Below are 13,415 nucleotides of genomic sequence, written 5' to 3' on the forward strand. Positions count from 1 at the left end.
ATTCGAAATTTAGAAACATAATCGCAAAATTGAGATTATCTTCCCATGTTCTATTTATAGAAACTGGTAGGCACCAAAATATTCAAAGAAATGAAAGAACATGTACATTTTGTTCAATGAATGAAATTGAAGATGAGTACCATTTTGTTCTTAAATGTCCTTTATATGATAATATTAGAAATACATGTATACATGTTTTTTTACAAAAGAAGACCAAGTATGTTTAAATTTGTACAATTGTTGAATGAGACTAGAAAATCTGTATTGATACGTCTAGCTAATTTTTGTATAAAAGCATTTAAACTTAGAGCCGAAAATTTATAGTCTTATGAGAGAATAGTTTTTTCCCCAAAATTGTGATTTTGTAAATAATTTGTAACTGCATAATGTCTATATTTTATTTTTGCTCAATCACTAACGGATCATAATCATTTACTTAACTTTGTTTAACAATTAAGAGCCTTCTCTTTCTCTTTCATATTGCATTCTCACAAAAATCATCTATGTGTAAAAATGCATAAACATTTGTTGTTAGTTTGACGCATGTGTATGTATATGTATTTATGATTGATTTATTGTTTTTGACGATGAGCTGTATATGCTTAAGTCGCAAATAAACTATCTGTTCTGTTCTATAAGGCTAATGCATAGAGCTCTTTGTTGTGTCGAATTGTCTGTCGTTCAGTCTTCAGACAATCTTTATTACTTTGATGCTAATGACGCGTTCTTTTAAAATGCAAATGAATGTGTTAATGCATTCTTTTGGGCCTGGCACTAAATATTATTTTTAAAAAAATATTATTTAGGTGGTTTTTTTTAGTTTCTTTTCGATTTATTGACTATACAAGTCTTGTTATCCATATGCTTTGCGTTAGCCGTAGGCAATGCTTTTGACTACCAGCGAATTGCGCATGCGCGAAAATCAGGAATCAAAACAATAACAATGAACTGGTCTATAAATGTAATGAAACAACAAATTGCATATTTGGTGATAAATGGCATAACCACGCATACAAAGAATGTTAATTGTGAGGAAACGTAGTTCAGAAAACATTTATAGCATGTCAGCTTTTCAGTAGCATCAATAAACTTGACGTCATTAAGTTTCTACGATTCAATGAAAGTGACGTCATTTGCAAAATATTTATGAATGAAAACGACGTCATATGTTTGTACAATTCAATGACGTCACTAAATAGTGGACATTGTACTAACAAGGGCGGAGTATTGAAAAAATATAGTTCACGTCCTAAAGCTTGAACCAAATCAATCAGAATCGTGTTAGAATCGAAATAATATTTTTCTATGATGGTTTGTTTTCGAATAACCCACAGTAAGTTGTATAGATGCGTGTTATCAAATCACTCGTGCTTCGCACTCGTGATTTAATTCCTACGCATCTATACTCCTTACTGTGGGTTATTCGACAACAAACCATGATAGAAAAAATATTATTTCTTAATCAACATCTCTTTTCTATTCTTCGTCCGAATTTTATGAAGTTGAAGGCATGTAAACATTTACCAAGCATATTGGTTTATTGTCTGTTGCAATTTCTGCTATGATTGTCCTGTCATTTCCTTGACAGCTTATCTTTACACTAGAGTTAAGACTTTTCCACCAGAATACACAGACTCCACCATAACAACGAATCAATTTGTAATATAGTCTAGGATTTTGGTCATCAACGCATTTTGCAAACACTTCAAAGTCTGGATCAATGTCATTCAATAATTCTTTTTCATAGTTCATTAACCAGTGATCTTGGCAGCATATAATAGATCTATCATGATCTTTTAAAACTTACACTTAACAGATACACCTGATTACTTTTTACATTTTGAATGTTAATAGAGCCTAACTTTAATGCTGTGTCCGTTCCATGCGAGTGGAGGCGCGGCCTCTCTCTAAAAAAGAAAATATGGCGCCTTGATTGTCGAGATTGACTTCTTGATCACCTACGTATTTACAGGTTGATTCTGTTGAGTTCTGAGACTGTTATCTTCTCGAGGTGTTGGTGTTATATCAATAATACTAGGGTCATCCATCAGAGGCTGTTGATATGTACGAGATACTATTCCATGAGGCGATACTACTTCAGTGTTTTGCATATCTGGCAAGTGTGCGAACTGTCTATCTGTGTTCTCTGTGGTTTGTTCATCAAGTTGGTCCGTTACATTGGAGATCAGGTATGTATAATCAGGAGTGTGTTTTACTGTGCTATCATTCACTGCTATCTGGGGATTTGGCTGGTTTGTTGCGGTGTTGTGACTGTTGTCTGTTCCCAACGTGTGTTTACTAGACGCAGTATGCATGTTTCGAGTCAACTGTATGGACTGAGATCTGGGAGTGTGTCTGTACAGGATTCACATAATGCCCTGGTGGTAAGAATGATGCAGTAAGCATGTACCCTTCTCAAAATAAAATGCACTTTTTAACAAAATACGCTTTAAAAAGTGTATTTTTTCTGCATTTTTACCAAAAAGTGTATTTTTCTGCACTTTTTTCATAATTAAGTGAACTAAAGTGCATTTTTTTATCTGTGTTTTCATTATCTTTAAGTGTATTTTACTGTACTTTTAGTGTATCTTCTGTAGACAAAGTGCATATTTTTATGCAATAAGTGCATTTTTTTTAATGAAGTGCATTTTTTGTGCATATTAGTGTATCTTCTGATTTGCAAAAAAAAAATCTTTCTGTACAAGTGTAGTTTTAGTGCATCTTCATAAAAAAGAGCAACACTATAGCAACTAACTGAAGTTAAAGGACAGAGATATAGTGTCTAATAGGAGGATTGTACTGAATTCTTTTTTATCTTCACATAATGTTTATGGTCTTATTGTTGCAATTTGTCTGCTCATAAAATATGTGAATCAGTAGAGCAGCTTTTAAAGGGAAAAGTACAACTAAATCAGGCTGTGGGTAACTAATTAAAAATAATGAAAGTGTCAAAAATATTATGTGGGCGTGCCAGAATCAATTTTATCTCCACAACATAAAAAATAAGTATTTGAACTTTCTTACACTGATATTTAACCCCAATTCAATTAATGTCTACCACATTGACTATTAACATACATTTTAAAAGACAATTTAAATAATGTTTATAATATTAATATTATTTGCTAACACCTTTCAGTATGTTATATTGAAATATTAACAATTAAATATAATGTGCTAAGTGTGCTGTGTATTATTCAATATTATTATTATTCAATAAATATCAGATAAGATCAGGATCAGATAAGAGATCCATTAGCATCATAAACACTAATCCCTATCAGTGCTCCATCTAGCCAAAACTAAGGGGTGTTTATAGACTTTTGATTGGTTCTGGCACCATCTATTTTAAAATAAACCACTTTTGATTGGTTGGAGCTCAGCAAGTTATTTGGAGCACAGAAAGTTATTTCTTGTAAACAATGTGTATATCAACAATAAGTTTGTTGCAAAGAAAATTCATAGTGGGTGGTTAAAGTGATATGGTCTCATAGTTCAACAACTGCCATTTTTTTGGAATACTGAAGAACAGCTGTAACAGGTTTGTATTTTCATTTCTGCATCTTTTTTGAATTTAATTAATTATGATCATTATCATATTTATGTATTGTCACTGGGAAATGTAAATGGATAAGAAAATGTAATGCAATTTTAAGGAAAAAAACACCATTTGAATTATTATGGCTGTATTTTATGGTTATTGTCATCTTAAAATTTATTTATACCTATTTCTTGTCATTTATTCTTTCCCCCATATTTAATAAGAACTTTTATATTTTATATTTGAAGGTTAAACCCCAAGGTGAAATTTACATTGATCGGAAGATCCATTGGACAGAATGTGCATCATCGCCTACCAAAAAAGGGAGCAAAAGGGGGACTACCTGATGTATGGACATTTATACCAGGTTTTACCCTGCTCGAGCAGGCCAACTTGAGGGGAACAGGAGTGGGAAACCGCGCCCTGTAGCTTGTCCTTGACCAAGAAAAGATGGATTTGTTGAGAGGTAAAACTATATAATAAAGGTTATTGCATTTTAAAGACGTCACACTTCTGACCAGTTCACACAGCCAAAGGAGACCACATATATTAGTACATTTATAAACAGTATTTTCTACTAAACCTAATTTCTTTTAATTATTTATGAAAAGCGTTAAGTCACATATGATCACGAGATTAAAATTGCAAAAATAAACAAACAAAAACAACAAGCCAACAAACTTGTTTTTATTTAAATTTATGATATTTATAGCAACTGTTGAACAAGATTACCATAACAGCAATATTTAACACTTACATTATAAAATATCTTTCAGGACCTTATCTCAAATGAGATCATGCACGAGATGCGCCTCCCAGACCATGACAGTAGTATTCAGACCTGATCAGCTGGTGAACTGCTCTATAAAGGGTGGTTTATGAATGCATTCTTTGTAAGGAACAGTGTATAACAACAAATATAGTGACAGGGGCTAAGCTGCTAAATATTGTCAGCATGTATGCAGTAATTTTCCTTGAAAATTCAAAACAACCTGTATATACTGGCTCTCAGAAGGGCATATTTTAGCGCAATAATGAACAAAAAAGGAAGATCTTAAAAATAAGGTATAGATTTATATAAATTTCATGAATACGGTTCATTTATCATATATTAGGATCCAGAGTATGATTGAATTGAATGTGCTGCTTTTGTCCATATTAAAAAGGGATTTGGAATTAATGTAATATATAAACATCTAGTAAATGATAGGGAAAACATTGATATGTAACCTTTGTTTTTGTTTTTTAAGGTTTAACATTCTAATAAAGTGTGTACCTATCTATTGAATTGTACTTTTTTTTATGTATGTGTTTACACAAACCTTTCATTTAAAGAATGAATGCTGGCTTCAAAATGCTGGGATTTTTTAAAAATTTGGTAAATTTTTAAGCATACTAATTTGAAGTGATGAAAAGTACACTTGAGCGAATAATGCGCTTAAAAAATTCACTTCCAACACTTCAAAAAGTGTATCATTTGTATGACTGAAAATGCACTCAAGTGTATTAATGCGCTTAAAAATTCACTTTTAATACTGTAAGGTGTATTATTTGTATGACCGGGAATGCACTCAAGTGTATTAATGCACTTAAAAAAATTCACTTTCAATTTTGTAAGGTGTATTATTTGTATCAGTGGAAATGCACTCAAGTGTATTAATGCGCTTACAAAAATTCACTTTGAAAACTCAATGAAGTGTTTTATTTGTATGTCTGGAAATGCACTCAAGTGTATTAATGCGCTTAAAAAATTCACTTTGAATACTCCATGAAGTGTATTATTTGTATGAGTGTATTAATGCGCATAAAAAAATTTACTTTGACCATTAAGTGTATTATTTGTATGTCTTAAAATACACTCAAGTGTATAAATGCGCTTAAAAATAAACTTAAGCGCACTTATTGTCATAATAAACGCACTTTAGTGTATTATTTTGTGGAAAAAATACACTTATATGTATAAACACACTAGTAAAAAGTTTGTTTTTTTTTAACAGAATAAAATGCACTTGTTAAGCAAAAAATACAGTGCCAATAACATGCGCATTTAATGCGCATTAAATGTGCATTAAATGTGCATTAAATGCGCATTTAATGCGCATTTAGTGCACTTTTTCGAGAGGGTATGGTCCATGTATCTTAAAGGTATAAGCATTGCTATATAGCAACTTCCATTCAAGCATGTTAAAGGTTAAGTAATTGTAATTGTGTTTAATATCAATCATTATTATTGAAAGTGCACAACAGCAAAGCGGTGCATCAATTCGTTTTCGTAAAATGGAACCGTGAAATAGTTTCCATTTGTTTTCGACATGAAAAGCGATTTACATGTTGATTACATTAAGTTACGCAAATACTAATGTTCCCTATTAGTTTACATACACACCTGATATAATTTATACTTAATATTGTTTATATGACATTTCCAGTTTCTGAAATAAACTAATTTTTTATCAGGGGGATGCTAGAAATAATACACATTGAAGCTTCCACTCGCACTTCTCAAGACCACATTTCCGCGTTGGAAATTGAACAAATTAAATTCATATAACTTATATATATCTGGATACCGACTGTCTGAGTTACATAAACCTAATTGACACCGTTTCTTTATATTTCATTTCCTTTTTTTCAAACAAAATAAACGAAACTCGTTAAATAAATGAGAACTATGCATACAGATTGTCAAGAAAATGGAGGACAGGTTTATCGATCGCTGATAAGTCGATCGATATTTAGATAAGTATCTGATTGACAGTTGGCGCGATGTCAATTGGTTAATTATCATAACCCTTAAAATCACGTGTATGAACTTACACAACGGAATGGTGTTTCACTGCTATATCTGACTAAACTACAAGAGCCATCATAATCGTTCAGTTGAGTTCAAGAACAAATAGTTATAGATAAAATAATTTGTTTATTAATAATATTTCAAGCCTGTACACAATTATTAATATAATTCATATATTCTTAAATTCAATCAATATTTAAATTTCACATACACATAAACATAACGTTTAAGAAGCTACATATACAGTAACACTTCTTTGGCCCAAGGTCACACTTTGGAGTCATGGAAGGTCTCAAGTTATCAAGGGTTCCATATAAAGAAGTTCAAAACATTCACTCGAATATTTAACAAAGTCATTAAAGATAGTAAACATAAACATGTCTCGTCATATATAGAACACAATTAAATCACAATTAAATCAAAAGTATAAATGCAATACAACTTCTAAGTTGTCAGTACAACTGTTTGTTCTAATGTGAATTGCAAAATTTAAGATAATCAAAGTTAATACAAGTAAGACTAAGAGTGTTTCAATTTAAATACATCCATCTAATTGACATGCGTTTAAATCACAGTCCCTTCTCACTTTGCAGTTATTACAAAACAAATTTACCACTGTCAGACATTCCTAACACAGAGGTGATTATAACCTTTGCAAGTTTGAAATAGGTTGGCAGTCGAATGATTATTGCCAAACACGGCAACATTAAGGGGTCTTCATATAGTACTGCAATACCAGCGTGATCCTAAAGTCAACAGTGACATTTAAATAAGTTTGGATTTCACAAATGAGGTGTATACACATGTATGTATATAATATATGTATTGCATATAAATAACTTGCAAGCATTTTACTCAGAAAGCATGCCATTCTTCAAATACTTTTGTAAGTTAAAACCAGGCAACCAGGGAGTTAAAATTCACGAGTGACATGACAGATTTAGACATAATTACCTATTCCAGTTCTAAATGTTAGCATAGGTATATGTACATAGTATTATAATAATATTAGATCAATCCATTTGACAACAACATTTAATAGAATCAGAAGGTAAGTATAAAATGATTACATGTTAATACACTTAGTTTATGGATTAAAATATAGCATAATATGAAGATATCACTATGATTGTACAATAAAACTTCAAAACCAGATTTTCAAATCAACTATTGCAGAAATATATTTATTTAGAGCATTTAAGTATTTTTTTGTTAAATTGCAACTTGGTTCATATAAAATAATTCAACATCATACTTGCTTTGTTTCGCTTTCTTGACATTTATGTGATAATTTTTACTTAATGAGAGTATTATAAGAATTGTGAATATCTTTTGTGAGTATTAAATACATGAGTACATAATAAATTGACATAGTATGGCAAACTTGTATAAACATTGTTACATTGTAAAATGTATCTTCCATCCCATCCTATCATCCTTGCACTTAGCAGCTGCTGTGTTCCTGAAGTCTGATCTATAACGTAATAGGTAGCTAAGAGATCTTTGTAACAGGAAGGCAACCCCAGATTGTATTGATTATTGTCAAGGGAATGCAATTTTATTTTCAAGGTCTCAAACATCAAACACGCACACAATGCTGCAACTGCTTGTTTTCTATGCCTGATACACAGCAGAGGAGCCTGAAAATAAAGATTACAATAATCAAATATAAGCCTTTATATGGAAAAGCTCGGCTCAATTCAGGTGGGTAAAGTGTTGTCCCAGATAACCGTGTTTAGTCAGCACATGTTAATCAGGAACAACACTTTCCGCATTGATTGAACCTTTTATTGAAAGGATGTCTCCTCTAAACAAAAACCAGGAATAGGGAAAACGTGTGGTTCCTGATTAACCTGTGTGCACTGCACAGGCTAATCTTGGACAACACTTTACCCACAGGCATTGGGCCCAATTTTTCCAGAAAGAGACTTATGTTTAATAAAGGCAGTGTTTACTACACCATATTCAATAACTGGGTTGCATGTAAAGTAAGCAGGTTATGTCTGCTTTAACTACGTCACTGTCTTTACATTGTATTCTTGGCTTCAAAAATTAATATAAGCATTGCAAAAACAAGATGTGTTTGTGAAACACTATGTCCCCGTATATGAAGTTTGACCTTGAAGGATGACCTTGACCCTTCACCACTCAAAATGTGCAGCTCGATGAGATACACATGCATGTCAAATATAAAATTGCTAGCTTTAATATTGCAGAAGTGACATTACATGAGCAATTTTGACCCATATATTTGACCTTGAAGGATAACCTTGACCTTGACCTTTCACCACTCAAAATGTGCAGCTCCATGAGATACACATGCATGCCAAATATCAAGTTGCTATCTTCAATATTGCAAAAAGTTATTGCAAATGTTTAAGTCACTATCACGCTCACCAATACATACGGCTACTGTATTATGCTATATAAAAACATTCGACAACAAGTAGTACCATACGATGGTTAATTACCATAGGAAGACCTTTAAAAACAAGTAAAATTGATGTAAAAACGTTATATTACAAGCATTCTGCAAGTTTTAAGCATCTAAATATCTAGTATCGTTCCACGATGTAATCTACTTTCGCTTTTGAGTCAGGATCGGATTCATTCGGGTTGCGTTCATTTGCATAATTTATACAAGCCATATTCGCATTCGCTAAGTTCCAGTTACCCAGAATTCATTTTGATTTCACAGAATGATTATTCATGAGAGCTACGTCATGCTTCCGACGCTTACCGTATCCACTCTCGTATGCGCCAGTAAATGTTCGGATATTTCACGGGAGATATAAATGGAATTATTTGTGGCCACAAAAAAATAAAAACGAGCATTTTGTATCTCGTTAAATCAATTCTACCAGACAAAATCTAACGTTGAAATTTTGCATTTTGCTAAAAGGAACATTGATTTTTTTATGGGTTAGCTTATTTAACGAAATATTCGATATTTTTTAGCGTGATTGTTACTTTAAAGTTGCCGCAAACCAACCAACCAACCAACAGACCAACAGACAGGGCAAAAACAATATGTCCCCCACTACTATAGTGGGAGACATAAAAATAAACATTTAATACAAATAAAATAGCCTTAAACATCTTACTGATATTTAATTAAATGGACTTTTTATAAAATTTTAATCATGGTTTTAGCTTTTTAATAATAAATGTAAAAGTTATAGACAGGCAAAACTGTTAAGCAAAGATATTAATTACAGAAATTCAACATAACACATTATCTGAGCCTACAGAGGCATGATATACATTTTTCACAATTCTATATCTTGGATAAGTAAAAAGAATAAAAACCAAACCAAAAATAAATGCAACATTACATTAGCAGTCCACAAGGAAAGGCAACACATCCAAATATTTGAGTCAACATTCCTGCACCTTTGAAGCCACATGCTCACTGATATAGATCTACCGGTATTCACTATTTACATGTATTACATTGACCTATTTAAACTCTCTCTATATATAATGGAATGATGATCAATATTATCAACTATTTCTGATTAAAAAATGTTATTTAACAGCATAGTCAAGTGTACAAATTGGTGACATATTTGGACAAGTGCACAGCTGACATACCATAATGTGTGCCCAATGTGTACTTGTACAAATATCTACCTTTTAAATTAAAATTATTATATACCTATTACCATCTATTACCATCTTCAAGTTATTTGCATAATTAACTTTGAGCATGAAGTCTACGAAAGAACGTAGGAGTTCATGGCATTTAATTACTCTGTGTTACATTAGGTGTAAACATATTGTTTCTGGAGAAAAACATATTCTGAGAATCCTTTCAAAGTTGAATTAGAATTGGTTATCTGATCTCTCACCGTCCAATACCAAATAGGGTAATTATTGGAAGGTCACGTGGTATGCATGATTTGATAATATAAATATGTATATAATAATACATTTTATTACATACATTATAACAGATTTTCTTTCATAAATATATACTGTATATACTGTATTCAATATTCAAATACGAGAATCCATATTTGCTACTTGTGGTTGATATTTTGGTATCATGCCAGTAGCCAGACTACATAAAAAATATCAATACAAACACTTAGCCCCAATGAGAACTTATCATCATTCAATAAACTACTTTGTTTACTTGACATACAATTGTTAGTGATATGTTTTTCATTTTTAGGAATAATATGTAGCAAAAAAGGTAAAAAATAAATGGCATATTACCATAGTATTGTGTTACAAGACCATTTGTCAATCTCTTTGGTTGTGTATCACAACCAATGGGACAAATAAAAGGTCTTAGAACAACATACTAGCAAAATATTCTATATATATTATACAAGATATACAACTCGGCTTCTTACCCTTTTTTGTGTGCATTAACGCATACAAGATAAACTAAAGGATATGGGGAATATTTTTATTTTACTATAGACAGTAGTAGACATTGATTTGATTTTAAATAATTTTTTAAGCGAATAACATGGTAGGAATAAAATAATATGCTTACATAATTTATCTGTTTATGATCTATTCAAGAACTTAGTGAAAGAAAAGGTTAGTTAATTAAACAAACATGTCACTCATGTAGTTGAACAATTGACTACTTATTTGTGTATTGTAAACAAAGAAGTATTTGCACTTTGAAGGTTATTACCAGATTAGTAAAAGAAGGGCTAGTAAACATCAACTATCTGTAATAAATAAGAGGCTGCAAAACCAGGTCAAGCAGTCAGACAAACTTTATACAGCGACTGACGAACATTATGTTGTTGTCAGTCACAATGTCAGACACATTTTATTATGTATTTTGACGCATTTGTAGTCCCATAGAAAGTTTAATTTAGTTAAAGATCTTTCTTACTAGATTCAAGTTTTAAAGGCTTCATTTCCAACCCTAACTGATGAGCAGCAAACAGCATAAAACCTGAACAGACTGCGAGTTACTCGCAGGCTGTTCTGGTTTTATGCTGGTTGCAAAAGCCATTTTCACTTTGCTTCTTATGAGGGAAAAGGTTAAGTCCAGTAGCAAGCATTATGTTTGACAGATTGACCAAATGTCTTACACCACTGTGACCTAATAATGGAATGTGTCTGACACGACATTATTAGGATTTGCAGAGTCTCATTGATTACATTAAGCAAAAGACATACAGCGCCTCATTTGTTTTATTTAACTCAGGAGTAACCATTACTCTTTTCATTCATAATTGTCTTTGATTGGGAAATAACTTCATTTACAAGTTCAGGATGAAACAAGAGATGTGTTTGTCAGAAACACAATGCCCCCTTCTGCGCCACTTTGATTACATTTTTTTTAAACTATATCCCTTTAAAAAATATTACATCCCATGTAAAAATGATCTGCACCTGCCAAATGATAAATAGAAATTATCTCCCTTTAAAGATTGTTACTACCCTTGGATTTGTTGTTTTTTACCTATGACCCCAACCTTTCACCACTCAAAATGTGCAGCTCCATGAGATACACATGCATGTCAAATATCAAGTTGCTGTCATCAATATTGCAAAAGTTATGGCCAATGTTCAAGTTTTCACACGGACGGACGGACAGACAGTTCAAATGCTATATGCCACCCTACCGGGAGCATAAAAAGTGAAAGCTGAGTATGTAGTGTTTCAATTCAACCTGTACAGTCATATGTATATATCAGAGTAGTTTTTTTTTTTAAAGATATCCATGTATAAAACTATATCAAAAGGGCTGCATCATACACATATTGGCTTTAGAAAGTATCAGAGCAGTAAGACTCTAAAAATACTTAAGACCCATTTTCGCATGATGTTGCTCAAATGGAACCAAAAGCATGCACTAGCTTGTTTTATCATGCAGTTATACAACCAATAGGCCCATAATTTTCATGGTGTTCCCAGAGAGGGCAGGTTAGACTGACAGTTAGCACCTTGGTCGATTGATAATAATTATACAGCGTTTGTTAACATACAACACAAATAATTTTATGACAGAAAACTACCTAAGTTGCTGTGGTGGTCAATATCTGTAAAAAAAAACACACAACACCCACATGTTATTCCGGATAACAACACACAGCTGAAACTGTTTATTTAACAAAGCCTTAAAAGGAAACTTGTTGCCAAATAATGTCCTTAAAACATTAATCATATCAATATAAATTTAAATAAAGACTGTATTTCACATTTCACAAGAAATTAATGGAAAAAAACTATTTGTGAAGACAACCCCTACAACTCACCTTCCATCCTGTAGGCTCTGTTGTCATACATGGCCTCTGGATACGATGCCAACATGAGGGTGCCACGTTGTGATCCAGCATACAGCGGGGTCTGTCCATAGGCTGGATAGGAATGCAGGCTGGCCTTGTCCAGTCTCTCACCATTCAATTCTGTGTAAGGCTTCCTGGGCTGGTTTCTTCGTTTAGACCTAGAGAAGGGATTAAGGGAGTATAGCTCTCTAGAGGTGAACTGTTATACTCATTATAAGAAAACATCATAATATTTTAGACCTTAGAATTGTTTTTCATGATCATTCCAGACTGTAATTTGTATAGATTTGTTATGTTGCTTCAAGAACCAAAGGTTATCAATGTTATTTTGAAAAGCAAATGCTATCCATGTTGCTACAAATATAATACTATCCATATGCTATGCAAACCAAAAGCTATAAATGTTGCTTACAAGTGCCAGCACAAACAGAACACTGCCAGCAGGATGAGTAGAAGCAGCAGCCCTCCAGCAGCAATGCCGACAGGAATAGCAATGTCTGCGGCACTGTCGGCAAGCTTCTCTGCAGCTGGAACAGTATGACAGTGAGTTTAAATGCAGGCACTTCTTGCATTAGTAAGTCAGTTGTATTGCAATGATATGACAGGCTTATTTGTAGCATGTACTTTCATCTATCTTGCTGAAGCTTATCTTTTATGCATGCATTTTTTGCAGTGAACAGATATGTATCAGAAGTTTTATCTATGTTCGAATAAAAGTAAAGTAAAAAAGGAAGAACTGAAAAAAACATTATGAACATGATTCCATTAGAGTAAATATTTCCCTGAATTTCCATTGCAGAGCTGAATGATTTGCATA

The 13,415-nt window shown here is 32.4% G+C and overlaps 1 protein-coding gene across 1 annotated transcript in view; it reads right to left on the reverse strand.

The window, feature by feature from the left end:
* Positions 1-6,441: 6,441 nt before the first annotated feature.
* Positions 6,442-13,415, reverse strand: part of LOC127852603 (uncharacterized) — an 87,534-nt gene continuing 80,560 nt past the window's right edge. Inside the window, exons 53-56 of the mRNA XM_052386553.1 lie at positions 13,011-13,125; positions 12,569-12,756; positions 12,329-12,352; positions 6,442-7,975 (exon numbers count right to left, since the gene is read on the reverse strand). Coding sequence (XP_052242513.1) covers positions 7,950-7,975; positions 12,329-12,352; positions 12,569-12,756; positions 13,011-13,125 — 353 coding nt within the window. The 3' untranslated portion in view covers positions 6,442-7,949. The remainder of the gene's footprint in view (positions 7,976-12,328; positions 12,353-12,568; positions 12,757-13,010; positions 13,126-13,415) is intronic.

The sequence above is a fragment of the Dreissena polymorpha genome, chromosome 12 (genome assembly GCF_020536995.1).
Source record: "Dreissena polymorpha isolate Duluth1 chromosome 12, UMN_Dpol_1.0, whole genome shotgun sequence".
Taxonomy (NCBI): Eukaryota; Metazoa; Mollusca; class Bivalvia; order Myida; family Dreissenidae; genus Dreissena; species Dreissena polymorpha.